The following is a 26411-nucleotide window of genomic DNA, read 5'->3' as shown; positions in this document are numbered from 1 at the left end:
ACACTACACTCCGTTCAAGGCCAGTATATCTTTTCTAAGGTGCGGTACCCAGAACTGTACATAGTACTCCAAATGTGGTCTAACCGTAGCAAAATTTCCTTCCCTTTATATTGTAGCCCTCTGGTTATAAAGGATAACATTCCATTAGCTTTTTTGGTTATTTTTTGTACCCGACAACTACCTTTTAGTGATCTGTGTACATTGACCGCTAAATCTTTTTGGGTCTCCACTGTTCCTACCTTTTCGCAATTTAAATAATACTCGGATCTATCCATCTGCCACAGTTTTGCCCACTCACTTAATCTATCAATGTCTCTTTGTAATGTTATGCTCCCTTCTAGACCTCGCCTGTATTTACTATACCACCAATCTTTGTGCCAATGACAAACTTAGATATATGGCTCTCTATTGTGTTATCTAAGTCATTAATAAATATAGATCCAGCACAGATCCCTGTGGGACACAACTATTCACTGATCCAATTCGAGTACATACCCATTATCCTTACTCTCTGTTTTCTACCACCTAACCAATCTCCTAATCAGGTCAATAATTTGCTTTCAATTCCATGAGCTAACAGTCTCTGGGAGAGAAATTGCCCTGTGCTTGATTTGGGGCACCAATCTGTTTGCTTAAAGGGGTGGGGCACTGCGCATTCTGCATGGCCTCTGATGGCCTCAGCTAGACCACCAGAGCAGCGTGGTATTGGGGGTGTAGACCGGCATCCAAAGCGGAGTGCCGGGCTGCACGATGGTGGCCCAGACCACACAAGGGGATAATTGGAGCCGACCGATGAGTCAGCAAAACCGGCAAGATGGCCACGCAGGCCGCTCGAGATCTCCCCTTTAACTTCCGCCCCGCGAGCGTATGTCGGCCAGGTTCGCAACCCGCAAACCTAGCGCTGACATCCGCTTGCACCAGTGTCGCGGGGCAATATCTGCCGTGGGACGGAAAGGGGTAGGCGCACACGGCGATGACGTCATCGTTGTGCGGCGGCTCGGGGCGCTACCCGCAGGGCATGGCGCTATTGTGGCAGTGCCTCCGCTAACTCCCTGGCAATTTCCTGGGAGCCAGTAGCGCCCACCGGGGGTGGCGAGTGCTAACAGGTATTGCAAAAAGGCGCAATTTTGACTCTTCTATATGTCAACCTTATCGAATGCCTTATGGAAGTCCATATAAACTATATCCATAGACATTCCTGTCTTTAGTTACTTTCTCAAAAAATTCAATTAGGTTTGTTAGATATGACCCATCCTTTACCAGTTCAAATTGGCTCACTCTAAACAGCCAAAATTGCCCTCAGTGCTCAGAATTGTCCTTAATTCTAGATTCTAATAACTGTCCCACAACAAATGTTACACTAACAGGTCTATAATTTACTGTTTTCTCTTTCTCATCTTCCTTAAATAATAGAATTACATTTGCAATTTTCCAATTTAAAGGGACAAATCCTGAATCAAGAGAGCTTTGGAAGATTATGTCTAAAGCATCTGCAATCGTCTCATCTACTTCTTTTAAAACACTGAGGAGCAAACCATCAGGTCCTGGGTATTGTCAGTCTTAAGTGTAATTTTTTTTTCCAATACTGTTTTCTAGCATACATTAACTTTAGTGAGTTCCAGTCCTTGATTCATTATTAATTTCCATGGAATGTTATCCTCTTCCTCTACTGTGAATACCGACAAAGTAATTAGTACCTGTAGCTCTTTCAAAGAGCTGGCACGGGCACGATGGGATGAATGGTCTCCTTCTTGCTGTAAAATTATATGATTTTATGAACCGAGACACCAATAAACACAAAAGCAATCCAAAGTATTGAATTCAATTTTAATTAGCATAAAAAGTTACAGTTTCACTTTACACCTTTTATTATACATAAAATCACTGTAACAGTTATTTAGAACAAGACAATGTAACCAGAAACAGAGGTTGTCTGGAATTCACCAAACTATTGGACTAATCAGTAGTTGTATGTGTTACCCTGAGGAAGCTGCAGTAAGTTTATACAATGAACTGCAGATTCCAAATAATCCCCAGAACATACAAGTACATTTTAACCCTTGAACTGGTTATTTAAATACTGCTAAACATTTGTTTAACAGAAGGAAGAGGAATGGCGAGAAAGGGAGGGGGGGAGGGGGGGAGGGGGGAAGAAAGGAGAGGAAGAGGAAGGAGGAATGAAAGAACTTCCATCTTTTTGCATGGATAGCCACCTTCCTTGTCCCCTCCATCCACTCGCCATAATTCTTACAAATATAAAAACAAGTTGATATGTGCAGTACTAAAATAAATTCACCGACATTAATGCAATTATAAAGTAACTGTTAATACTTTGGACATTGCGCAAACCCAACCAGCAATTATGATCTGTCAAGGTATACATTCAGTATTAGCAGAAATAGTTATTCAACTGACATATAGCACACAAACACATTGTACATATTTTATACACATACACAGCCAGCTAGTGCGCAATGAGTTGCGGCTAAAACCATGATCTCCACTAATTGATTTAGAACATAAAGTTATAAAACCTTTGCGTCATGCAATCTTAAAAGATCAGCAGGTAACTTTCTATAAAATCTACTACAGTACTTTAAAAACAGAACGTTTACATGCATTAATGTCCGACTAACAAAAAAAGACTGAACAGAACTATGCTGGTTGTATATAATGTAAAAGTACCCTGAATGGATCGTAATGGATACCCATGAATGTCACCAAAGCCTTCAGGACCATTCTCTAAAGGCTAATCATTAACCACTAATTGGCCTCAAGAGCTGGTCCTTAAATGCTGGTAATTCACTTCTCTGAGAAACTTGTCAGACTGTTGGAGACAATAATTGCTAGGAGTACATAGTTATCGACAAGGCTATAGTGATTTCAGCATTAGCTACAAAAAAATTGATTCTGACCTCTTGTATGCAGCCGAGAACATCAATGGCGATAGCACTTTAATCTCCCCAAAACTTCACTTGCCTTGTCCAGATTGACATATCCATCAATATAACTGAACTGCTCCTTAAAATCTACCTCTTCGACCAAGCTTTTGGTCACCTGTCCGAATACCTTTTATGACTTGGTGTCAAATTTATTGGATAATACTCCTGTGAAGTGTCTTAAACTGTGCAGTTACTATATTAAAGGTGCTATATAAATGCAAGTTGTTGTTGAGCTGTGACAATTGCCTTTGGAAAGAATGGCTTGAATGATGAAGTGTGAAAGCTCAAAATATCAATACAAGTTTAAAAGTGGCTCGCACCTTTCAGCTGTCAGTGTAAAGAGGAAACCTTTTTCCCCGGGGGGGGGGGGGGGGGAACAGCCATTTATTTTCCCACGCTTCCAATTTGTTGAAAAGTACAATATTTTCCATCTTTCTGAACATTGATATTGCACTATTTGTACTATAATAGAATTTTAGTGTTAGCTTAAAGCAAATTCCTCTTTCTGTACATATTGTTTTATTTCAGTCCTTGTCTCAAAATTGTGCAATAAGCTACTCTTTATACCAGAAGAAATTTCCCAAGAATGAGCCCATATCTTGGAAATTTTCAAGAACATCCCATTTAAAAAAAATCAGTGATCTTGTTCAACTTCATTATTTCACCGAAGCAGTCACTACCCAACATGAAACTAAATGTAAACCATGTGCTCAATGGACAACAGTTATATTACCCACTAGTCATAGATGGCTCACAAAAAGAACTGAACCGATAGCAGGCAACCTCAACCACACAGAAGCCATCTGCAGAAGGTAGCACTGTGGCACAATCTACTCTAGATTGATTATGGTTATTCTGGATTTAAAGCCAAGTTTTGAAATGCTGAAAACTAGCCACATTACTGAATTTGGGATTAGATCTGTTCTGATAATGGCAAGATCGAATATCTAAACCGTATTCCCGAATACAACCCTTTTCTGTAACTACCCTTTTTGCCCCTCTCCATTCTTGCAGTTAAACTACTTCAGTTGTGCCTGCAGTGCAAATAAAAATTACTGTACATATTTTACACAGTCAGCTATTTCCATGAGCATTTATAACATGGATTAATGCAAGAGGTCCCCCCACTGTACAATGCTGCTCAACTACATATCATAGCGCACCTGCGGTTTCTGGCCTCATAGGTGAAAATTGCCAATCAATGCAAGATTTGCATCAAAGACGCAGAAGAACTAGGAACCGAGCTGAGCTTGCTCAAATATATTTCAAGTAATCTTAGAACCAATAAACAGGTGCGCCCATCAGAATGGGCTGGATTTGCAGGTCTCAGAAGGTTAACGACGTCATGAGTGCGCTAGCTTTTTAAATAAAAGTTACCTTCCAAATTCTGTATCATACCTAATTTCTCAAAAATAAAGCTAAAAACATTAGTCATCTTGATTGCTATGTAGGAAAGGGATGGAGTCACTAGCGTACAAAAAATACATCACTACTTGTCAAACTCGAAGATACCTGTCTATTTGCCATGATTCCTGTCAGCAGGGGGAAGGGAAAGAATACCAACCATCCTGGATCTAATTTGGTATTGTGGATAGGGAAACAGGATTTAGTCTAAATCAGTGAATGGGGAAACATTACCATTACAGCCTGAATATAAGTCACCTCTGATCTAAGTAAAGCTATCAGATGCTTTAACTCCAAGACAAATGCAAAGTAGGGCACAAGTGACATGTTAGCCTAGAAATAGCTGCCTTCTGCACCTGATTTAGTTGACAAGCTGTATATAAATCTCCCCACAGCACTTGAAATCTATAATGTAAAAAAATTAAGGTTGCATTGGATATAGAGTATCAGTGAGGAATAAAATAAGACTATTCCTTCACATCAAAAATGAACTGTGAATCTACAACAGAAAGATACAAGAGAACACCAAGATATGTTGAAAGTGAATTTCCAGGTTAAAATTCAAGCATGCAATAATATAGTTTTTCACATACCCTGTATAAAGACAATTGCAAATTTGACCTTCAATGACTAGCACCAGTGATTTAACTCCCTGCTCTATGGCGAACTTTGTAACACCTCACTATGGAGATTTCAGTTCCTGCAGGTTCCACCTAGAATTCAATGACCAACATGGAAATTTCCAACTATAATCGTCCATCACTAAAAACGAACAAGGAAAATAAAACCACATACATTTCACCCGAAACAACCTATGCCCCTGCTTTAAAAACTAAGTTTTGTGCAGACTTAGTTATTAATCTGCACAGAACTCAAGACAGTAAAGTGCTTTGGGAAAACAAAAATTGGCAAAAAAATACAAATCAGTCTGGACACTATACAACAGAAGCAAACCAAACTAACTGGGGTGATTAACTGTAATATTGGTCATGGACACTGTGGGAGACACCAGTTCTTCAATGGACACATAGGTCCCAGCCACAAAACCCACAAAGCCCACCACACTGATCACAATGTTTTTGGCAATGATCCATCGGCTCATACCATCACCGTAGTAGGTGGTAATTTCAAGAAGCGGGGGGATGATTAATGCTAGAGTGCTGCTACTAACAGACCCAACTAGTGTGATCACAATTGCCAGACGTGGGATCAGGATAGCCAAGGCACCTGTGAAAACAAAGAAAAAAAATAGATTGAGAATAAAGGTAACTGAATGAACAAACTTTATATAGCAGCTCATTACATCCATAGAACATCTTGAAGCACTTCATAGTCAATTCGTTATTTTTAATGTGTAGTCAGTTATTTGGGCAAACATGTTGGCCAATTTGGATACAGTGTGGTCCCACTAAGATAAATGACAAGTTAATCTGTGTTTGTTGAGAGCTAAATTGTGGCTAGGACACCTGCTCTTCAAATAGTGCCACAGGATGTTTTATAGGCGCTTTGACAGGTAGGTAAGCCTCAGTTTAACATCTCATCTGAAAGACTGCACCTCCAACAATGCAACACTCTCTCAATACTAGGTTATGTGTTCAAGTCTTAGAAGAGGGGCTTGAACTCAAGACCAAAGACAAAAGGACTACCACTGAGCCAAGCTAACACCAGAAGCACCATAATGTTTAAGAAAGAAAACATATTTGAAACTTTCAGCTTAAATGTAGCATTTACATCGACATTATTGGCATCAGGGTTTGCATCTGGCTAAATATTTTATGCAATAAATAGTTGCGTGATAAAAATGATAAACATTTTCAATGAGGTGAAATGTTGTTTTTGGAGACCAAATACCACAGAACTAAAGTTTTTTTTTTGGCACACAGCCTTGTTTTAAGCATCTGCATTTTCTAGAAAGAAAAAGGTAACTCTGCATTCCACTGCTGAAATACTTTGATATGTAAAGTATTAATCCATAACACAATGTGCCTATACAGGATTTGAATGAGTCTGAGACCACTGCCAGAGTATCAAATAGTCACAAGCTTGCATCAGTCTCAGCTTGAAATTTGGGAGAATCAAGCTCCCACAAAAAGGTCTAAGGTTTAATAATCGTGTAATGATTCAACTGTCAGACCTCACTAATGTTGAGCAGGATAGTGACAGCAGTTAGTGGACAAGTCCCAATTTTAAGCACAGTACTGAGATAATTACACAACTAGAAGTTTAATCTGTATTCCACTTCACACCAGGCACAAAGGTGTTAGCCCCGACAGAAGAAATTAAGCTGTAGTCAATTTCAGTAACATTGCTTAGTACAGTAATATATCACAATACAAATTCTATTGTATCTACATACAAGACTTCATGTTGAAAACTTCAGAATTTGGGAGCAGTTAAAAAGACTGAGGAATAAAAAGGCTACAAAAAGTTAATGAATAGATTTTTAGGCAGATATGGGGTGGACAGAAACATGCTCGAGGAAACATTCTGCCATTTCCCAGTAAGCAGACCCGATGACACAAGATGGCTACGTTATATTTGAAGTAGGGAAACATGGCCTCGGTAGTATCTACGATCACTTGGCCTGTTGCAACGCTGGCTCCCAGGGTTGCCCCGTTAAGCTCTGATCTCTAGTGTTTAAAATGGAGGGAAGAGAGCTAGCAGCTGTGCTATGCCTCATCAAGGGCCCAAGTTTTGGCCTCAGTTGCTCCTGATTTTTTGGAGCAACTGGTGTAGAACGGAGTATCTTACAAATTCAAATTCTCGGCATTTAGTTTGCTCCAGTTCTAGTCAGTTAGAACAGTTTCACTTTGGAACAGAATTTTTTTTTCAAAAAGGGGGCGGTCGGGAGCACGGGTCGGGTCTTGGGGGGGGGGGGGGGAGAAGGATGGAGGTCGGGCCGGTTCGTGTCGGGGGCGGGGGGAGGGAGGTCAGGTTGGGTCGGGTCGGGGTGGTGGTGGGTCGGTCGGTCGGTTCGGGTCTGGGGGGGGGGGGGGGGGGGGGGGGAGCAGCGCGGGTCGGGTCCAGTCCGGAGGCGGGAGTCGAGTCGGGTCGGGAGGAAGCAGGAGCTGGGTGTGGGAGGAGCCTTATGCACGCAGCCCCAGTGAGGCCATTGGGCCAGGGCTAGGGGCTGCGTGCTTCGGGCCCCTCCCACAGTTTTGGGCGCCTGGAGCTACTGCACATGCACGCCCACTGTAGCGCGCATGTGCAGAGGTCCCGGCACTGTTTTCAGCGCAGGGACCTAGCTCCGCCCCCTACAGCTCCTGCTGCGCCGCGCCGAGGGCCAGAGGACCAGAGGACCAGCAGGGAGCCGGAGAATCTGGAAGTTTTTTTTAAGCGCACTTTGTGGCGCGAAAAACGGGCATCCAGGTCGGGGCTGCACAGTTCTAGGCGCGGCCCGAAACTTGGGCCCAATGGGTTGTCACACATAGGCCTGAGAACACAGGAAGTATTTAGTTTTTAAAACCAGCAACCACACACACATCTGTCACTTCAAGTTTCTGCCCCAATTCTGGCAAATTCCTTCAATTCTCATTAACGTCTCCCCTTGGCTGCCAATTTGGCTGAGATCACAGGGAGCGGGGAGAATCTGCCTCTGTGGTTGGGGAGTCCTGCTTTGCTAGAGATGTCCACAATCAAAATCCAGGCTCATATTATGCACCTCAGATAACATCATGAAATAATTTTAATTTTATATTCAGCTACTCAGGTACTTGGTCTATTTACTTTAGAGCAGCGTAGACTTAGAGGTGACCTGATAGCGTCCTGGACCTGATAAGAGTGCTGGTTAGCGTCCCTATTGATAAGATTATTTCAGTTTAACAGATTGAGGGACTACCAGGGAACATGAGTTTAAACTATGCAAGAGTAGGAATAGACTGGATGCTAGGCAATTTGTCTTTTCCCAGGGAATAGTGAGCCTCTGGAATACATTGCCGGCTGGTGCGGTGGGTGCTGGCACTCTGTACGGCTTCAAGGGGGAGTTGGACTAGTTCTTGACTGGGGCACAGATCATAACACATCGAAAGTAAGTGTCTTTGCAGATAATACTTGATAATACAGATAATATGTGATCTCCTGATCGATTGCCTGAGGTGGTTGCAGAGTTTTCCAAGGTATATTTTCCCTTATTGGCCGTGGGTATTTTCTTTCATTTTTTGCCCCCCCCCCCCCCAGGAGATTACATGGCTGCGAGGGTGGGATGAAGTGTTTATTCATGTTGCTCCGGCCACCACGGTGTGGGGTAGGCTTGATGGATTAGTTGGTTTTTTTCTGCCCGTCAATTTCACATGTTCGCACGTCAACAGCAAATCCCTCACTAGTTTGATTTCGGATCATATGGTGGCTGGTCATCCTAGTGGGTACATCCAACATAGGCTGCTGAAACAGGTTTCTCTGTTTTAAACCTGTATAACTTCCTCTTCCGTTCTATCAAAACCACATCTAGTCTTTGAAGAATCTAGTCAACCAAATTTCTGGGTTGAGGACAAGTGTAAACATATTCCAATCTCCCGTGCAGTCAAAAACAAGTACACAAAGGAGGCCACTGAGTCTTTAGTTAATCCTTTTGCAAAGAAAGGGACAACCACTGTCCAGGAACATCGATTTTAAAATTCTCATCTGTTTTCAAATTTCATCTTGCTCCCGCCCCTCCCCTCCCCATCCTATCTCTGTAACTTTCGCCAGTTCTACAATCCTCAGAGATCTCTGCGCTCCTCTGGCATCCCCGATTTTCATTGCACCACAATTGGCGGACGTGCTCTTAGCTGCTTAGGCCCGAAGCTCTTAAACCTCTCTACCTCGCTCCTCCTTTAAGATGCTCCTTAAATCCTAACTCTTTGACCAAGTTTTTGGTCACTTGTTCCATTATCTCATGTGGCTCGGTGTCAAATTTTGTTTGATAACACTCCTATGAAGCACCTTTTACTATGTTATAGACGCTATACAGATGAAAGCTGTTGAAGTCACTACTATACTGCTATTGATTTCTCTTCGTGTTGTAGTAACGTTAGCCTTTAGCCATTGCTTGGTGAGCAGCGAAGTATGATTCAACTTTAAAATAGTGACCACTGATAAGAACATAAGAAATAGGAGCAGCAGTAGGGTTAGGGTTAGGCCCCTCGAGCCTGCTCCACCATTCAATAAGATCAAGGCTGATCTGATCATGGACTCAGCTCCACTTCCTCGCCCGCTTCCCATAACCACTAATCCCCTTATCGTTAAAGAAACTGTCTATTTCTGTCTTAAATTTATTCAATATCCCAGCTTCCACAGCTCTGAGGCAGCGAATTCCACAGATTTACAACCATCTGAGAAGAAATTTCTCCTCATCTCTGTTTTAAATGGGCAGCCCCTTATTCTAAGATCATGCCCTCTAGTTCTCGTCTCCCCCATCAGTGGAAACATCCTCTCTGCACCCACCTGGTCAAGCCCCCTCATAATCTTATACGTTTCGATAAGATCACCTCTCATTCTTCTGAATTCCAATGAGTAGAGGCCCAACCTACTCGACCTTTCCTCATAAGTCAACCCCCTCATCCCCGGAATCAATCTCATGAATCTTCTCTGAACTGCCTCCAAAGCAAGTATATCCTTTCATAAATATGGAAACAAAAATTGCATGCCGTATTCCAGATGCGACCTCACCAATAAGTTATATAGATATAGCAAGACTTCCATGCTTTTATACTCCATCCCCTTTGCAATAAGGCCAAGATATCATTGGTCTTCCTGATCATCTGCTGTACCTGCAGACTATCCTTTTGTGTTTCAAGCACAAGTACCCCCAGGTCCCGCTGTACTGCTGCACTTTGCAATCTTTCTCCATTTAAATAAAAATTTGCTCTTTGATTTTTTTTCTGCCAAAATGCATGACCTTACACTTTCCAACGTTATACTCTATCTACCAAATTTTTGCCCACTCACTTAGCCTGTCTATGTCCTTTTGCAGATTTTTTGTGTCCTCCTCACACATTGCTTTTCCTCCCATCTTTGTATCAGCAGCAAACTTGGCTACGTTACACTCAGTCCCTTCTTCCAAGTCGTTAATATATATTGTAAATAGTTGGGGTCCCAGCACTGATCCTTGCGGCACCCTACTAGTTCCTAATTGCCAATCAGAGAATGAACCATTTATTCTGACTCTCTGTTCGTCAATCCTCTATCTATGTTAATATATTACCCGCAACCCCGTGAACTTTTATCCTGTACAGTAACCTTTTATGTGGCACCTTGTCAAATGCCATCTGGAAGTCCAAATACACCACATCCACTGGTTCCCCTTTATCCACCCTGTTCATTACATCCTCAAAGAACCCCAGCAAATTTGTCAAACATGACTTCCCCTTCATAAATCTATGCTGACTCTGCCTGAATGAATTTTGCTTTTCCAAATGTCCTGCTACTGCTTCTTTAATAATGGACTCCAACATTTTCCTAACCACAGATGATGGGCTAACTGGTCTATAGTTTCCTGCTTTTTGTCTGCCTTTTTTTAAAAATAGGGGCATTACATGTGCAATTTTCCAATCTGCTGGGACCTCCCCAGAATCCTGGGAATTTTGGTCAATTACAACCAATGCACCTACAATCCCTGCCGCTACTTCTCTTAAGACCCTAGGATGCAAGCCATCAGGTCCAGGGGATTTATCTGCCTTTAGTCCCATTATCTTACTGAGTACCACCTCCTTAGTGATTGTGATTGTGTTAAGTTCCTCCCCCTCCCATAGCCCCTTGACTATCCACTGTCGGAATATTGTTAGTGCCCTCTATCGTAAAGACTGATACAAAATATTTGTTCAGAGTTTCTGCCATCTCCATGTTCCCCATTACTAATTCCCCCGGTCTCGTCCTCTAAGGGACCAATATTTACTTTAGCCATCCTTTTCCTTTTTATATACCTATAGAAACTCTTGCTATCTGTTTTTACATTTTGCGCTAGTTTACTTTCATAATCTATCTTCCCTTTCTTAATCATTTTTGAGCTGTTTTTTGCTGGCTTTTAAAAGCTTCCCAGTCTTCTGTCCTCCACAAGTTTTGGCCACTTTGTATGCCCTTGTTTGTAATTGGATACCGTCCTTTATTTCTTTATTTAGCCACGGATGGCTCTTTTCTCTTACACCCTTTTCCTCCTCACTGGTATATATTTTTCTTGAGAGTTGTGAAATATCTCCTTAAATGTACATCACTGTTCATCAACCGTCCGAAACTTTAATTTGTTTTTCCAGTCCACTTTACCCAACTCTGCCCTCATACCTTCATAGTCTCCTTTATTTAAGCTTAGTACGCTGGTTAGAGATCCATCTTTCTCACCCTCCATCTGAATTTGAAATTCAATCATGCTATGATCACTCATTCCGAGGGGATCCTTTACTAGGAGATTGTTTATTAATCCTGTCTCATTACACAGGACCAAATCTAAGATAGTCTGCCCTCTAGTTGGTTCCGTTACATACTGCTCAAGGAACTCGTCCCTTACGCACTCTATGAACTCCTCCTCAAGGCTACCCTGACCAATTTGATTTGTCCAATCAATATGGAGGTTAAAATCACCCATGATTATTGTTGTTCCCTTTTTACAAGCCCCCACTATTTCCTGGTTTATGCTCCGACCATCAGAGTTGCTACTGTTAGGGGGCCTATAGACTACGCCCACCAGTGACTTTTTCCCCTTATTGTTCCTTATCTCCACCCAAACTGTTTCAACACCCTTATCATTTGAGCCAGTATCGTTTTTTACTGAGGCTGATTGTGCAGCAATGGTCAGTGTCAGCATGAAGTAATCATCTGAGCAATGAGGGAACCACACAGGTGTTTAGATTTCAGGGAGCTGTAATCATTGATAATAGTTGTGAAGACAATAGTTACTCCTGCAATAGAAAAATATCTGTGTTTCTGTGGAATGGGAACATTTAGCTAGTACCAAAGGTTACAGATTCAAATATAGACATAAAGTAAAGGTTTAATTTGGTGTAATAGTAATTATATGTAACAAGAATGAAATTATTGATAAGGTAACAAAGTAAAGGAGTTATGCCCATTATTAGCCCCACAGAAAAAGCTCGTTAAGTGAGGAAACCAGCTTATTAACTGGAAATAATTGAGGAGAGACAAGTCCAATTCTCCTGAAATAAAGTTGTATTTTAATTTTTGTATAATCATGTAATGCTAAAACCTGCAATTTGTCAGTCAGGGTGAGAGAAATGTATAAAGAGTGGCAGACTGTATTGAGTATTTGGATTTGTAAAAAGGTCTGTCTCACCCTGTATGCTGAGCTCAGAACTATTGAGTCCCCCAACCTATCCATGCCCTAGTGCGGTTGCAAGTACTGTTGAAGAAAGACTTGCATTTATTTTGCGCCTTTCATGACCACTGGACGTCCCAAAGCTCTAATCACTGTTGTAATGTAGTAAACGCGGCAGCCAATTTGAGCACAGCATGCTCCCTAAAACAGCAATGTGATTGTGACCAGATAATGTGTTCCAGTGATGTTGATTGAGAGATAACTATTTCAAAATAGTGCCATGGGATCTTTTATATCTACCAGAGAGAGCAGACGGGACCTCGGTTTAACGTCTCGTCTGAAAGACGATAACCTCTAACAGTGCAGGACTCCTTCAGTACTGCACTGGAGTGTCAGCTTAGATTGTTGTGCCAAGTCTCTGGAGTGGGACTTGAACCCACAACCTTCTGACTCAGAGGCAAGGGTGCCACAGCTGACACTGTTAAGTGAATATTAAGTATTATTGCATGTACAGTATGCTTACTAAGCTATAAATGCTGACTGCAAGAACCGTAGTGATTTGATTTTGTCAAGAAACAATAGCTTAGTGTGTGAATATGTACATAAATTGAAACAAGAAAGTCTCATTACTGGCAACCAAACACAGAAAATCTATATATTGTGTATACAGAATGATGTATATCTGCAATGTGATTGAAGGAATTTTGGGTTAGATTGATGTTGATAAACCATTTCATCTTCGTAGTTTAAATTATCTAATGGATGTGTTAAAATCTTGCTCTGTGTGTTATGTATATTAACAGATTAAAGACTTAAAAAAATCATATTGCATCAAACAGCACCCTTAAATTTTGTCCTATCCCATTTATTTTGTGCAACACATCAGTCAGACCCGAGTTGCCCTTTACAGATCTTGGCTCTCTCGCAGTTCATATCTGTCCTAGCGCTCAGTCACAGTCCCCAACACGTTCTGGTAACAATGCTTAACTTAGCATTAACAATCCTCCCCAATTGCCCAGGAGTCTCCCGGAATTGATTATTTTTTTTATTTATTCACGGGATGTGGGTGTTGCTGGCAAGGCCAGCATTTATTGCCCATCCCCAATTGCCCTTGAGAAGGTGGTTGTGAGCCACCTTCTTGAACTGTTGCAGTCCATATGGTGAAGGTACTCCCATAATTCCATGAGGGAGTTCCTGGATTTGGACTCAGCAACGATGAAGGAACAGCGATATATTTCCAAGTCAAGATGGTGTTTGACTTGAGAGAACTTGGTGGTGTTCCCATGCGCCTGCTGCCATTGTCCTTCTAGGTGATAGAGGTTGGGGGTTTGGGAGGTGCTGTCGAAGAAGCCTTGGCGAGTTGCTGCAATGCATCTTGTACATGGTACACACTGCAGCCACGACGTACCAGTGGTGGAAGGAGTGAATGTTTAAAGTGGTGGATGGGGACCCAATCAAGCGGGCTGCTTGTCTTAAGTGTTACTGGAGCTGCACCCATCCATCTATCACAGGCCTGACTTGTGGCCTTGTCGATGGTGGAAAGGCTTTGAGGAGTCAGGTGGTGAGTCACTCGGTGCAGAATACCCAGCCTCTGATCTGCTCCAGTAGCCACAGTATTTAAGTGGCTGATCCAGTTAAGTTTCTGATGACCCCCATGACGTTGATCTCTCAGTTGCTGCTGCTAGTAACAAGTGGGAAAAATACTTTGCAAGGATTTGTACCTGCGTGCCTCCATAACATGTACTCTCAATTCTCACTCCACATCAGTCTATCTGCTCTAGGCCTCCCAAAAGCAGAAGCAGAACCACATGGAAAGGCCCTCAACCTGAAACGTTTACCATTTCTCTCTAGAGTTGCCGCCTGAAATGCTGAATGTTTCCAGCATTTTGTTTTTATTTCTTAAAATATACTGTTACATTTCTTACAATATACCATTGCTTTTAAGCACCCTTAATTTCACACAGATTTCAAACCCACATAAGTATTTGGTCACATCTACAGATATGGCACTCGCACCTCGACACACTCGACATGTCATAAGAACATAAGAACATAAGAATTAGGAACAGGAGTAGGCCACCTAGCCCCTCAAGCCTGCTCCGCCATTCAACAAGATCATGGTTGATCTGGCCGTGGACTCAGCTCCACTTACTCTCTCTCTCCGTAACCCTTAATTCCCTTATTGGTTAAAAATCTATCTACCTGTGACTTGAATACATTCAATGAGCTAGCCTCAACTGCTTCCTTGGGAAGAGAATTCCACAGATTCACAATCTTCTGGGAGAAGAAATTCCTTCTCAACTCGGTTTTAAATTGGCTCCCCCGTATTTTGAGGCTGTGCCCCCTAGTTCTAGTCTCCCCTACCAGTGGAAACAACCTCTCTGCCTCTATCTTGTCTATCCCTTTCATTATTTTAAATGTTTCTATAAGATCACCCCTCATCCTTCTAAACTCCAACGAGTAAAGACCCAGTCTACTCAATCTATCATAAGGTAACCCCCTCATCTCTGGAATCAGCCTAGTGAATCGTCTCTGTACCCCCTCCAAAGCCAGTATATCCTTCCTTAAGTAAGGTGACCAAAACTCCAAATGCGGCCTTACCAATACCCTATACAGTTGCAGCAGGACCTCCCTACTTTGGTACTCCATCCCTCTCGCAATGAAGGCCAACATTCCATTCGCCTTCCTGATTACTTGCTGCACCTGCAAACTAACTTTGTGGGATTCATGTACAAGGACCCCCAGGTCCCTCTGCACCTCAGCATGTTGTAATTTCTCCCCATTCAAATAATATTCCCTTTTACTGTGTTTTTTTTTGTCAAGAAAACTGCCTTCACGGCCCCAATATCGTCTCCACTGCTAATAAAAATTCTTTGGAAACTTCCGTAACCAAATCTCTACCTCGGAAGATACACAAGTAACTAGGACTAAATTGATAAAAAGTTCACCACAAAAGTCAGGGAGCACCTCTTCATGCAATGAGTCATACTTGGAATGGTTTTCCAGGTAGGATAGTGGAATTAAAAACTGGCATGGTTCAAGAAGCAGTTATAAGAGCAGAAGAACATAAGAAATAGGAACATGAATAGGCCTTACGCACCCTCGAGCCTGCTCCGCCATTCAATAAGATCATGGCTGATCCGATCATGGATTTAGCTCCACTTCCCCAGCCGCTCCCCATAATCCTTTATCGTTTAAGAAACTGTCTATTTCTGTCTTAAATTTATTCAATGTCCCAGCTTCCACAGCTCTCTGAGGCAGCGAATTCCACAGATTTACAACCTTCAGAGAAGAAATTCCTCCTCTTCTCTATTTTAAATGTGCGGCCCCTTATTCTAAGATCATGCCCTCTAGTTCTAGTTTCCCCCATCAGTGGAAACATCCTCTCTGCATCCACCTTGTCAAGCCACCTCATAATCTTTTACGTTTCAATAAAGTCACCTCTCATTCTTCTGAATTCCAGTGAGTAGAGGCCCAACCGACTCAACCTTTCCTCATAAATCAACCCCCTCATCCCCAGAATGATACTGTAATGAAAGCGAGGCTCCCCATGTTTTCCTTCCTTGTACTCACTAATATTGAATTTCACCGGGTATAATTCGCACTTGTAAATTTTGTCATGGACCTGCTGTTTTTCCCAACTGCCTCAGACTCCACGTGAATTGGTTAGATTAGACTGGCGAATGATACTTAAAGAGTTGACAGTGGATAGGCAATGGCAGACATTTAAATATCACATGGATGAACTTCAACAATTGTGCATCCCTGTCAGGGGTAAAAATAAAACGGGGAAGGTGGCTCAACCGTGGCTAACAAAGGAAATTAGGGATATTGTTAAATCCAAGGAAGAGACATATAAATTGGCCAGAAAAAGCAGCAAGCCGGAGGACTGGGAGAAATTTAGAATTCAGCAGAGGAGGACAAAGTGTTTAATTATAAGGGGGAAAAGAGATTATGAGAGGAAGCTTGCTGGGAACATAAAAACTGACTGCAAAAGCTTCTGTGAAGAGAAAGAGATTAGTGAAGACAAACGTAGATCCCTTGCAGTCAGAATCAGGTGAATTTATAATGAGGAACAGAGAAATGGCAGATCAATTGAACAAATACTTTGGCTCTGTCTTCACAAAGGAAGACACGAATAACCTTCCGGAAATACTAGGGGACAGAGGATCTAGCGAGAAGGAAGAACTGAAGGAAATCCTTATTAGTCAGGAAATTGATGGGATTGAAGGCTGATAAATCCCCAGGGCCTGATAGTTCGCATTCCAGAGTACTTAAGGAAGTGGCCCTAGATGCATTGTGATCATAGTGGATGCATTGGTGATCATTTTCCAACAGTTTATTGACTCTGGATCAGTTCCTATGGACTGGAAGGTAGCTAATGTAACACCACTTTTTTTTAAAAAAGGAGGGAGAGAAAACGGGGAATTATCGACTGCTTAGCCTGACATCGGTAGTGGGGAAAATGTTGGAATCAATTATTAAAGATGAAATAACAGCGCATTTGGAAAGCAGTGACAGGATCGGATTTATGAAAGGGAAATCATGCTCGACAAATCCTCTAGAATTTTTTGAGGATGTAAGTAGCAGAGTGGACAAGGGAGATCCAGTGGATGTGGTGTATTTGGACTTTCAAAAGGCTTTTGACAAGGTCCCACGCAAAAGATTGTTGTGCAAAATTAAAGCACATGGTATTGGTTGTAATGTATTGACGTGGCTAGTGAACTGGTTGGCAGACAGGAAGCAGAGAGTCGGGATAAACGGGTCCTTTTCAGAACGGCAGGCAGTGATTAGTGGGGTGCCGCAGGGCTCAGTGCTGAGACGCCAGCTATTTACAATATACATCGATGATTTAGATGAAGGAATTGAGTGTAATATCTCCAAGTTTGCAGATGACACTAAGTTGGGTGGCGGTGCTAAGAGGCTGCAGGGTGACTTGGATAGGTTAGGTGAGTGGGCAAATGCGTGGCAGATGCAGTATAATGTGGATAAATGTGAGGTTATCCACTTTGGTGGCAAAAACACAAAGGCAGAATATTATCTGAATGGCAGATTAGGAAAAGGGGAGTTGCAATGAGACCTGGGTGTCATGGTACATCAGTCATTGAAAGTTGGCATGCAGGTACAGCAGGCGGTGAAGGCGGCAAATGGCATGTTGGCCTTCATAGCTAGGGGATTTGAATATAGAAGCAGGGAGGTCTTACTGCAGTTATACAGGGCCTTGGTGAGGCCTCACTTGGAATATCGTGTTCAGGTTTGGTCTCCTAATCTGAGGAAGGACATTCTTGCTATCGAGGAAGTGCAGCGAAGGTTCACCACACTGATTCCCGAAATGGCAGGACTGACTTATGAGGAGAGACTGGATCGACTGGGCCTGTATTCACTGTAATTTAGAAGAATGAGAGGGGATCTAATAAAAACATATAAAATTCTGACAGGACTAGACAGGTTAGAGGTTCCCAATGTTGGGGGAAGTCCAGAACCAGGGGTCACAGTCTAAGGATAAGAGCTAAGCCATTTAGGACCGAGATGAGGAGAAACTTTTTCACTTAGAGTTGTGAACTGTGGAATTTTCTACCGTAGAGTTATTGGCCAGTTTGTTAGATATATTCAAGAAGGAGTTAGATATGGCCCTTATGACTAAAGGGATCAAGAGGTATGGAGAAAGCAGGAAAGGGGTACTGAGATGAATGATCAGCCAGGATCTTATTGAATGGTGGTGCAGGCTCGAAGGGCCGAATGGCCTACTCCTGCACCTATTTTCTATGTTTTAACTATCTTTTCCAGTAACTGAATTTGACTAATTTGCACGGAGGTTCAGAAATGACCCAGCTTTGATTAGAAACAGCAAGTGCCTCACTGATTCACTAGATATCTCAAGTTACACTTCCTCACCTTGACATCAGTTCCTTAATTAGTATCTGTTGCTCCCTCAGCTAATTTTAGTAAAGATATCCACTGCTTTAAGTTTGTATAGCAGTCTTTCACATAGGACTTAATCAAATGTTTTCTAGAAGCACCGTGTTTTCCAACATCCACATGGGATGAAACTTCAATAGTTTCCACAAAATAGTAAGCAATGTATTGGCGTATATTTAGGTGATTTTATTTATTCTCATTGATAAATTATTTCACCGGGTATTGATGCTAAATATGGATCCAGTTATTTGGGTTCGTTTGGTAACTTGACAAATACGACATTAATTTATTGCCTGTTACATCTCAAACTGTTTCCAGTTTTGACGAAAGGGCATCATCCTTAAACAACTCTTTCTCTCTCCACAGATGTGGCTGGAGCTGCTGATTGCTTCCAGCTTTGTCTGTTTTTATTTCAGATTTACAGCATCTGTAATATTTTGCTTTTGTACTAGTTTATTGCCAGTTAATGACAACATCCCCTGTATTGAGATTCCCACATGACAACTGTTAATACTTTGTAGACTTGATACTAGTTTCACTTGGCAACCTCAGGTTGTTCATATCTGCAGAGACCACATGAGTCAATCTCGGACCTCCATCTAATGTTTAAGTACAGAACTTAGAGGCCACATTACACAAGAACATAAGAAATAGGAGGAGAGTAGATCATACGGTCCCTCGAGCCTGCTCCGCCTTTCAAGAAGACGATGGCTGATATGACCTTGGCCTCAACATTACTTCCCTGCTGTTCTTCATAACCCTGGACTCCCCCGTGCTGAATACTTAAAAGGAATAATCATTTACTATGTAATTATTGCATGAACTCTGTTTGGATCCTCAAGTGATCTCTAATAATCTTGTTAAAATATTGTAATTTCTTATGTTGGGCCTCTAGTTATGGTCATCTCTAGTTCCTTTTCCTGACTGCTGTCCACCCAACTGTTATATTCAAGAATATACATTCACATTTTATAAAGCTATTTACAAATATGGGTACATTTAGATTGAGGTTAGTGTATAGTGTTTACAATCACATCTTGTGTACAATTCCATTGATTGAGATTCTCACATTTTTTAAAAACTGAGACTTTATTTGTATTGATGAATCAATTTAGGTCATTACCGACCAGCTTTGTGTGCACTCCCAGGTGTAGTGACAAAAATCTGCAAAATTCATTGACATGGAGGTTGGTTCCTTGGAGTTCAACTACTTTATTCCCCTGCCCCCAAACATGGAAAGATTTTCATAACAAAACAAGACCACTTATAATGTGAAGAAATCAGAAGTATGCTGGCCTTCTGAAAAGTGATGGAGTGTGTCCATGCTCCTTTAGGCTTGCTGTGGATTTAAGACCAGGCATACAGAACGATCACTTTCACAGTTTCTGCACCAAGAACACGATGGCTCAAACCACATGGTCCAATTTTCGAGATGGTCAATTTTTCAAAGCAAATTACAAACGCCAACCTTCAACACGAGAAAAAAAATTGCCATTGCACTATCCGTAGCACCTACACTCTTTTCCTCGCATGAACCATTTGAGCATTTTTGTTGCACCTCAATTATACTACAGTAAATTGACATTCATTTTAGTTCATCTGTGTCCAACATAGTTTGAAACTGCTGCCCAAAGAGACTAGCAGGAATTCACACAATACTTCAAGATTTCCAAACTATTCAGTACATACTGCAAATATTAGCATTGCCAGGACTTCTCGCATTTAGCAAGTGGATATTGCAGAAAAGTGTACATAATCACGATGCAAGTTAAATGCAGAATAAATTTAGAAGTGTGTGTGGTATGTTGGACATACGAGATAACTCTGCAGACCGATTGATAACCCTATCAGTTCTATACATCCCTCAGCAGGAAACCAAACTAATTCCAAGGCGATTTTTGTTTCCCCTAAGGAGTGTGTTTATACAGCAGGAAGCTTCTGATTTTAAACAGCATAAGGCATTGCCGAGACAGTTTCAGTTTAGGCTCTTCCAAAAGAGATGGCGTGAAGTCCCTGAATTCATGGATTTAAGTGGTGGTTACTGGAGACAACAGCATTTGGGTGTAGTATGGCAAAGGAACCTTTTTTCTATAATTTGAGTAGATTTATTTCTGGAAAAAAGCAGCTCAAATTTTGGATTCGAGTTACAAGATAATGTTTCAGTTCTGCACTCACAGCATAGATAGCAAAAACCCAATCACCAGTGAGCAGTGCACATTTTCATGTTACGGGCTTCTACAGGGCAAGATGCTGCAAAAATTGAATTTTTACCCTGATGTTTTCTAAAAACATATCCTAAGTATAAACATGTCCAACACTACCATCCCCTGCTTAATACATCTCTCCCCAATCTTTTCAAATTTATCTCCTCACTTTTGCTATAGAAAGTAAATGCAAATGCAACCCCGCTATTCAAGAAAGGAGGGAGAGAGAAGGCAGGGAACTACAGGCTAGTTAGCCTGACATCAGTCGTCAGGATAATGCTGGAATCCATTGTCAGTGTTAGTTGTGGCTCAGTGGGCAGCACTCTCGCCCGAGTCAGAAGGTTGTGGCTTCAAGTCCCACTCCAGGAACTTGAGCACAATAAAAAAAAAACACCACTACACTGTCTGAGGTACCGTCTTTCAGATGAGACGTTAAACCAAGGTCCCGTCTGCTCTCTCAAGTGGATGGAAAAGATCCCTTGGCACTATTTCGAAGAGCAGGGGATTACCCCCAATGTCCTGGCCCATATTTATCCCTCAATCAACATAACAAAAACAACAGATTATCCAGTCATTATCACATTGCTGCTTGTGGGAGCTTGCTTGTGCGCAAATTGGCTGCTGCATTTCCTACATTACAATAGTGACTACACTCCAAAAGTATTTTATTTGCCGTTAAAGCGCTTTGAGACGCCCAGTGGTCGTGAAAGGTGCTATATAAATCCAAGTCTTTCCTTAAGGAAATGGTAACAGGGCACTTAGAAAAACAATTTTATTAGTCAGAATCAAGATGATTTTATGAAGGGGAAATCATGTTTAACAAAATTTAGAGTTTTATGAGAATGTAACTAGCAGGGTAGATAAAGAGGAACCAGTGGATGTAGTACATTTGGATTTCCAAAAGGCATTTGATAAGGTGCCACATAAAAGATTGCTATGCAATATAAGGGCCCAGGGGTAATATATTAACATGGGTAGAGGATTGGTTAATGGACAGAAAACAGTAGGGATAAATGGGTAATTTTGTGGTTGGCAGTCTGTAACTATTGGGATGCTGCAATGCTCAGTGCTTGGGCCTCAGCTATTTGTCTGGACTGGAGAATTTTAGTTGAGAAAAGATTATAGGCTGGATGTGTTTGTTTAAAAATATGAAGGGCCTAGATCGAGTGGATAGGAAGGACCTATTTCCCTTAGCAGAGGGGTCAACAACCAGGGAGCATAGACTTAAAGTATTTGATAGGAGGTTTTGAGGGGATTTTTTTTCCACTCAGAGGGTGGTGCGGGTATGGAACGCGATGCCTGAAAGGGTGGGCGAGGCAGAAACCCTCACCACTTTAAAAAAAAATACTTGGATGTGCACTTGAAGTGCCGTAACCTACAAGGCTACGGACCAAGAGCTGGAAAGTGGGATAAGGTTGGATAGCTGTCGGCTGGCGTGAACACGATGGGCCGAAATGGCCTCCTTCGGTATTGTAAATTTCTATGATTCTATAATTTACAGTCTATATTCATGACTTAGATGAAGGGACCGAGTGTAATGTATCCAAGTTTGCTGATAAAAAGCTAGGTGGGAAAGTAAGCAGCGAGGAGGACACAACTGAGTGAGCAATAAGGTGACAGATGGAGTATAATGTGGGGAAATTAGGTTATTCACTTTGGTAAGAAAGAGAGAGAAAAAAAGAATATTTTTTAAATGGTGTAAACTATTAAATGTTGGTGTTCAGAGATTTAAGTGCCCTCGTGCAGGAAACAGAGTTAGCATGTAGATACAGCAAGCAATTAGGAAGGCAAATGTCATGTTGGCCTTTATTCTTATACTCCAAACCCCTTGCAATAAAGAACTCTTGCTGCAATTGTACAGGGCTTTGGTCCAGTACACTTGGAGTACTGTGCACAGTTTTTGGTCTCCTTATCTGAGGAAGGATATACTTAGAGGCTGTGCAACAAAGGTTCACAAGATTGATTCCTGGGATGAGAGTTGTCCTATGAGGACAGATTGAGTAGTTTGTGCCTATACTCTCTGGAGTTTCGAAGAATGAGGGGTGATCTCTTTGAAACATACACGATTCTGAGGGGGATTGACAGGGTAGATGCTGAGAAATTGTTTTCCCTGGCTGGAGAGTCTAGAACTAGGGGGCAGAGTCTCAGGATAAGGGGTAGATCATTTAAGATTATGAGGAGGAATTTCTTCACTCAGGGTTGTGAATATTTGGAACACGCTACCTTAACGGGCTGTGGATGTTAAATCGTTGAGTACATTCAAAGTTGAAATATAGATTTTTGGACTCAAGAAATCAAGGGATATGGAGATTGGCAGGAAAGTGAGGTTGAGGTTGAAGATCAGCCATGATCTTACTGAATGGCAGAGCAGGCTGGAGGAGCCGTATGCCCTGCTCCTAAATCTTATGTCTTAAAGAAACCTTGGATTTTACAGGCCGATATTGATCCCTCACTTCTTTCCTTCAGCACCTAAAGCTGGATTTCCTACGTTCTTATCAGTATGGGGAGCAGGCAGGGAAGTGGAGCTGAGTCCATGATCAGATCAGCCATGATCTTATTAAATGGTGGAGCATGCTCGAGGGGTCAAATGGTCTACTCCTGCTCTTATTCATGTTCTTATGGATTTAAATCAACTTGCTGTTACTTACTCATGCCTCAAACATTACTATAAAAATGACATTTCAAACACCAACATCTTTGGGCCTCCCATCCAAGTAAATGCAAACAAACAAAATTGACAGGCGGGAAAAGACCAGTTGATCCATCAAGTCTGGCCCAAGTACAACTGGTGGGCCAACTGCTAGCTTGCTCCATCACTCTGCAGAATGTTTAATTCCTTACGAACAGCCCCAATCAATTAACATCCTGACGGCAGTAGAAACTTCGCTTATGACGACTCCTTCCCCTAGTCAGAACCGTTATACACTTCACCATAGCTGCCTCATGGCTTTCATTGGAAAGTGACAACTCAATTCGTCAGCTCCTTATTTATTTATTTACACAACTGTGCTGATATGGAGATGAACATATGCCTACACTCGCAGTCAATCCCAATTTTAAATTGGAGGCAGACAAAAAGCAGGAAACTATAGACCAGTTAGCCTAACATCTGTCGTTGGGAAAATGCTAAGAGTCCATTATTAAGGTAGCAGTAACAGGACATTTTGAAACGCATAATACAGTCAAGCAGAGTCAGCATGGTTTTATGAAAGATAAATCATTTGACAAATTTACTGGAGTTTGCAGGATGTAACGAGCAGCATGGATAAAGGGGAACCAGTGGATGTGGTGTATTTGGATTTCCAGAAGGCATTCGATAAGGTGCCACATAAAAGGTTACTGCACAAGATAAAAGTTCATGGGGTTGGGGGCAATATATTATAGCATGGATAGCGGACTGGCTAACAGAAAACAGAGAGTCAGGATAAATGGGTCATTTTTCGGTTGTCAAACAGTGACTAGTGGGGTGCTGCAGGGATCAGTGCTGGGTCCTCAACTTTTTACAATCTAGATTAATGACTTGGATAAAGGGACAGAGTGTAATATAACCACGTTTGCTGATGATACAAAGATGGGTGCGAAAGCAAGTTGTGGGTGGGACACAGAATCTGCAAAGGGATATAGACAGGCTAAGTGAGTGGGCAAACATTTGGCAGATGGCATATAATGTGGGAAATGAGAGGTTATCCACTTTGGTAGGAAAAATAAAAAAGCAAATTATTTTTTCAATGGAGATTACAAAATGCTGCAGTAAGACACACTTGGGGGTCCTTGTGCATGACATACAGTAAGCAGGTACAGCAAGTAATCAGGAAAGCAAATGGAATGTTGGCCTTTATTGCAAGGGGGATGGAATATCAAATCAGGGAAGTACTGCTGCAGCTGTATAGGGTATTGGTGAGACTATACCTAGAGTACTGCATCCAGTTTTGGTCTCCTTATTTGAGGGGGGATATACTTGCATTGGAGGCAGTTCATAGAAGATTCACGTGATTGATTCCAGAGATGAAGGGATTGACTTAAGTTAAGTAGGTTGGGCCTATACTCATTGGAGTTTAGAAGAACGAGAGGTGATCTTATTGAAACATGAAATACTGAGTGGGCTCGACATGGTAGATGCAGAGAGGATGTTCCCACTCGTGAGGGAATCGTTTGAGAATAAGGGGTTGTCCATTTAGAACTGAGATGAGGAGGAATTTCTTCTGAGGGTCGTAAATCTGTGGAATTCTCTGCTGCAGAGAGCTGTGGAGGCTGGGTCATTAAACTATATTTTAGAGACACAGACTTTTTGAAAGATAAGGGAGTGAAAGGTTATGGGGAGTGGGCAGGGAAGTGGAGCTGAGCCCAAGATCAGATTAGTTATGATCTTAGAATGACCTACACCTGCTCCTATTTCTGATGTTCCGATGTAAATAGTTAACTCCCTCAGAGCAGGATAGTCATAGCATCAGCTGCTTTTGTTAATCGCATGTTGCATATTTCTACTCCACCGCAGAGTGAAAGTGAGGGGGAGCGAACAGTTTGCTTCTGACTTCTTGGTTTCAAATTTGGGTTCTTTAATTCTACACAGCCCTATATGCTAATGTCTTTGAGTCACATTTCTCAATCTTTTCTCCATAGTTCAGTTCTGCAAATCACTTGCCTAAAATCTTTTTTTTTTAAAATAAACTCACAGGTTATGGGCATCACTGGCAATGCCAGCATCTATTGCCCATCGCTAATTGCCCTTGAGAATATGGTGATGGAGCTGCCTTCTTGAACAGCTGCAGTCTGTGTGATGAAGGTACTCCGAGTGCTGTTAGGGAGGGAATTCCAGTGGCGATGAAGGAATGTCAATATATTGCCAAGACAGGATGGTGTATGACTTGGAAGGGAACTTGGAGGTGATAGTGTTTCCATGCCCCTGCTGCCCTTGTCCTTCTAGGTGGTAGAAGTCGCGGGTTTGGGAGGTGCTGCCGAAGAACTCAAATCCCAGAATCATCCTGGACTTTCTCTCAACCCTCCCCAATCATTTAATAACCGTTTAAATGCAGAGTGTCCAAAATCACATACAAAATGTAGCCCCAGTGATCTGTAGATTTTTTTGGATGGGGAGTTGCACCAACAGTGCCTTTTGTGGTTCAAATCTAACTCAGACTGATGTTTAACATCTCCACTCTGCTGGTGCATGGGTCTTAAATAAGCCCCTAGTTCGAATTGGGTACAGGTCCAGGATGACAAAAAAACTAGTATTCAGCACCAATTGACTCAGATACAAACAAGCACAGCAAACAAAAAAATTGGAAATGTCACTTCATCAAAGAGTGCTCATTAGCAGGCAAGTCAAAGCTATGCTGTTTTGTAACACAAACTTGTGCAGTCCAGTTCCCAACACTCATTAAGACACAGATGAGTGCAGTTAAGTGGGCACAACTCCAAAAAACCACTGGCATTGAGAGCTGATGGAAACAATTAATAACCACCATTATAAATAAATATGTAACACATGTGGCAGGTAAACCATATCCAAAAGTGGTTATAGCACATTTTGAAACAGTCTGGGAACTCAAACTAGCCTTCTGATTTCTAATTGGACATATTGTTTTTTTCTAATGATTTTTGATAGCATCAGATTGCTGGCATGCACTATGTTGTTTCCCCCAAATTGGACTAGTGGGCAAAGCTCTGCGTTACAGCATTGGAAGAGCAGTGACCTGTCAA

At 41.8% G+C, this 26411-nt stretch overlaps 1 protein-coding gene across 5 annotated transcripts in view; it reads right to left on the bottom strand.

Annotated features, from left to right (window-relative positions):
* Positions 1 to 1806: 1806 nt before the first annotated feature.
* The window catches only part of slc36a1 (solute carrier family 36 member 1), a 113226-nt gene continuing 88621 nt past the window's right edge, over positions 1807 to 26411 (bottom strand). For 4 of the 5 annotated variants that reach the window (XM_070878069.1, XM_070878071.1, XM_070878070.1 and 1 more), the window contains exon 11: positions 1807 to 5573. In XM_070878069.1, coding sequence (XP_070734170.1) covers positions 5305 to 5573 — 269 coding nt within the window. In that variant the 3' untranslated portion in view covers positions 1807 to 5304. The remainder of the gene's footprint in view (positions 5574 to 26411) is intronic. The other variant, XR_011592985.1, reaches the window with a different exon arrangement.

This window comes from Pristiophorus japonicus, chromosome 4, assembly GCF_044704955.1.
Source record: "Pristiophorus japonicus isolate sPriJap1 chromosome 4, sPriJap1.hap1, whole genome shotgun sequence".
In the NCBI taxonomy this organism is placed as follows: Eukaryota; Metazoa; Chordata; class Chondrichthyes; family Pristiophoridae; genus Pristiophorus; species Pristiophorus japonicus.
This window is presented reverse-complemented; position numbering and strand designations above follow the sequence as displayed.